Raw genomic sequence first — 3,350 nt, forward strand, 5'->3', positions numbered from 1 at the left:
GAGGCAAGCATGTTAAACAAAAGCGTGACCTGAATTTCACAGATCACCTCTAAAGGGCTGCAAGCTGCTGTAACAACAGATTAGTGCATTCAATATGAGAACGTATTTGAAAAGTAAATTTAGACTTATTCAAAATAGCCTTGCCTAAAAAGGTGTAAATTACTATTTTCTTTCCTTTCAGTTTTTTACAAATGGACTTTTCTTACAAGCAGTTGACATCAAAGTCATCATGTTACCTGGCGTAGGAACTTGTTGGCATTTAAAGCATCAGGAGAAACATCTGTCTGATGACACGTTGGGCATGTATGTTCCTCAGATTCCAGTAAGGCTGTTCTAATACATGTGAATAATTCAAATCATCAAAATCGCTTTTAGCCAAACCAAGGACACTGTGGGGGTTCTAAACAATAATAAAAACTCGTCTATGATTAATGGGTGAAGATGGTCTTGAATGGAGAGCATGAAGCTATAAATGTTGCACAGTGTAAAAAATTTTGAGTATGCAGCAAATAGCTATACAGTTTTGATATTTCACTACTGTACCATTTGAAGCTGTAGAGGAGACTGTGACTTGATGTTTTGACTAGTCTTCTTTCCACTGACTAGTCCAGTGAGAAGTCACCAACCACAAGATTAATGAATAAAACACGTTTCAAAAAAACATGACTAGGTTTGAGGTCAGAAGGTTTTAACTAATTCTCCTGTGGAGAAGAATGTGGATTAAATGTCTAACTGCATCTAACTTACATTCGTCACAATAGCTGTTTCCACAGCAGGGAATAACTGTTGCATCAGTCATTATATCTTTACAAATGAAACATAACAACTTATCTGGAATAGGATCATGTGAGGAGGAGGAAGAGGATGGCTCCTCTGGTAGAAAGGGAGGCTTTTCCTTCTTTCCTCTAGCGCAAGCTTTCCTGGATAGCGGGTGGGGAAGGAAAAAGAAAAAAAAAGTAAGGATGGGTAAAGGAAAACTTTTCCAAGCTTTGGATTGTTTCAAAGGAAGATCATGGAAGGAATTCTTCTCACTCCACATTAGCCTTCTAAAACGTAGGCATTTCATTTCAACTATATTCCTATAGCCACACCACCAGAAGAGGGAGGGGGAACAATGTTCCTTCTGCAGAACTCTCCCATTCAGAGGATCAACTAAGAAAATAGCTCAGACTAGAAAAATACTTTTTTTTGACAGCTAGAAATCAGGCGGAATGAATCCCACCTCTCCTTTGCCAGAGGGTAAATGTAAATTGCAGGCTCAGGGTAAAGTCAGTCTACGAGTAATTACATTTTATAAATGAAAGAAGTCTATGATACAGCTTCTACGAAGGGAGCTCCATGACAGAAAACCAGCAGTGCTACCAAGTGCGTGTTAAAAGAGCCACTCTTGTCAGCGCACAGTAGTATTTTCTGTTTATAGCAACAGGAAGATTTCATATTATTTCACACATGAGATCTGATCAAAGTCAGAGGGGGAGGAAATCTCAGTCCAACAGCTCTTCGCTAAATTTTGCAAGAAGCCTTTGAAACATAAACAGAAGGAAAACCAGCTCCCAAAGAGAACGACTCCAACTGTAAACACTACTGAAATGTTTTGCAGAAATACAGATCCTTAGCATAGCACAAGTGTAACCAACTTCCAGGGGCAGCAACACTAGGACCACCCTGTTTTAAGACTACAAAGTATCACAGGTTTTAAGGTTAAGACACAGTGACAATGCTTCCTCCCTCCTAGTTCCAGATGCTGCCCAGCTTCGTTGCATTGCCACTCAGACATTTCCAGGTGGTTTCTCTCGCACGCTTTTTGGTCAGTCCAATTAATTCCACACTTACGCATTAATAATTGGTATGGCATATGTCCCACTGCTTGTCAGCATAGCACCCTTGGTATTGGGATCTTTCACCTCCATCATGAAACTCCTTGGAATGCCTGTGCTCTTTTTAACTCTGGGAACAGGTGCAACATTTTTGTCCTGAAGAAAAGAAACGCAGACATATCTCATCTCAAGACCCGCACATAAAATGACATTTCCGTGATTATTTTAAGCAGCAAAAACCTTTAATCCTCTCCCTTTAGTGAGCGTCAGGGTTGCTTCACTAAAGCACTTATTCTCCTAAGTGAATATAGCCAGGACGTCCCAAAGGCTTGAGCAGTGCTTTGAACTGAATGGACAGTCCTTGGCTTAACTTCAGGTTCCTTAAGGGGGAAATATCCCTTAGCTCACCAGCCACTCAGAGAAGAGACACAAAGCTGCTCCTCCTCCAAAGAGCAATTCAGAGACAGAGCTTAATTCAGGATCAGTCACCAAGGAAACTTTATATTCACCATCTATACACGAAGGCTGAATTCATACCTCATGCCTATTCGTTCAGCGACTAACATTAAATGCAGGAATACTCAACCAGAGGCTTGTGGAATTAAAGCACGCAAATATTCAACAGATGGGGTCAACAGAAACATCTTGGTTTTATAAGAAATACTACAAACTGTGAACTGCCATTAAAAAGAGTTAAAACCAGAAAAAATTCCAGGAATATTGAAATATAGAAAACTATGCATGAAAGTGCACAAAGAGCTATGGACAGATTTAATGTCCATGACCTAACAAAAAAGAAAATGTTACATTTATAATTCCAAGTTTCCTGGAACTTTGAAGGGCTTTGCAATATTGCCATCTAACCTCTGAATTTCAGCCCAAGAGAAACAATTCTTAGGACGAGTATTCATGTATTTGTCAGGCAACTGGCAAGGTCAAAACATTAAGAACTAAGTAACACCACAAGTAGCGCAAAATCTCACCCCATTTGTTGGGCAGTGCTTTATATAGTGGCCAGGTCTTCCGCAACGAAAGCATTGATATGATGGTGGAGGCGGACCAAAGAGTTTCTTCATGTAACTGAAAGGTTTGGGGGAAAAAAAGAAAGTGGTATGCACATGTCTCTCTTCCTAAAAGAAACATCTCCACATCTTTGCCATAACCTTCAAAGAACATATTTGGCCTTCTCAATACTTACTTGACAGGCTGATACGCATGGCAGGACTGTATCATCATAGCTTTTATTTTGTCTTCTTCAGAAGCATTGGCTTTGGCCAGGTTGTTAGTCTGTTTAAAAGGTAATTCATTATTTGACAGACACATTAGAAACACATAGAAGCCCACACAGCCAAAGACAACACCACTCACCCAATCCTGTAAAGAGCAGCACAAAGCTAGCGGAGGTAGCATGAAAACAGCTGCTTATATAAAATACACGTGTCCTGAAGATGTTCTGGGAAGTCCTTACACCACTACATTGGGTTTCTGTGCCTGTTTCTATTTTTATCTCCCAAAGTAATGATGCCAGGAAAA

General features: G+C 40.0%; 1 protein-coding gene across 1 annotated transcript; it reads right to left on the reverse strand.

The window, feature by feature from the left end:
• Positions 1-236: 236 nt before the first annotated feature.
• Positions 237-3,191, reverse strand: LOC104164731 (E3 ubiquitin-protein ligase RBBP6-like; the record flags this gene model as incomplete). The annotated part of the gene is made up of 5 exons (XM_009704164.1): positions 237-342; positions 750-920; positions 1,834-1,973; positions 2,801-2,897; positions 3,016-3,191. Coding segments are annotated over 5 exons (690 nt in total), but the record flags the coding sequence as incomplete, so codon positions are not given.
• Between the last annotated feature and the right edge of the window lie 159 nt (positions 3,192-3,350).

The sequence above is a fragment of the Cariama cristata genome, unplaced genomic scaffold, assembly GCF_000690535.1.
Source record: "Cariama cristata isolate BGI_N322 unplaced genomic scaffold, ASM69053v1 scaffold757, whole genome shotgun sequence".
NCBI classification, from domain to species: Eukaryota; Metazoa; Chordata; class Aves; order Cariamiformes; family Cariamidae; genus Cariama; species Cariama cristata.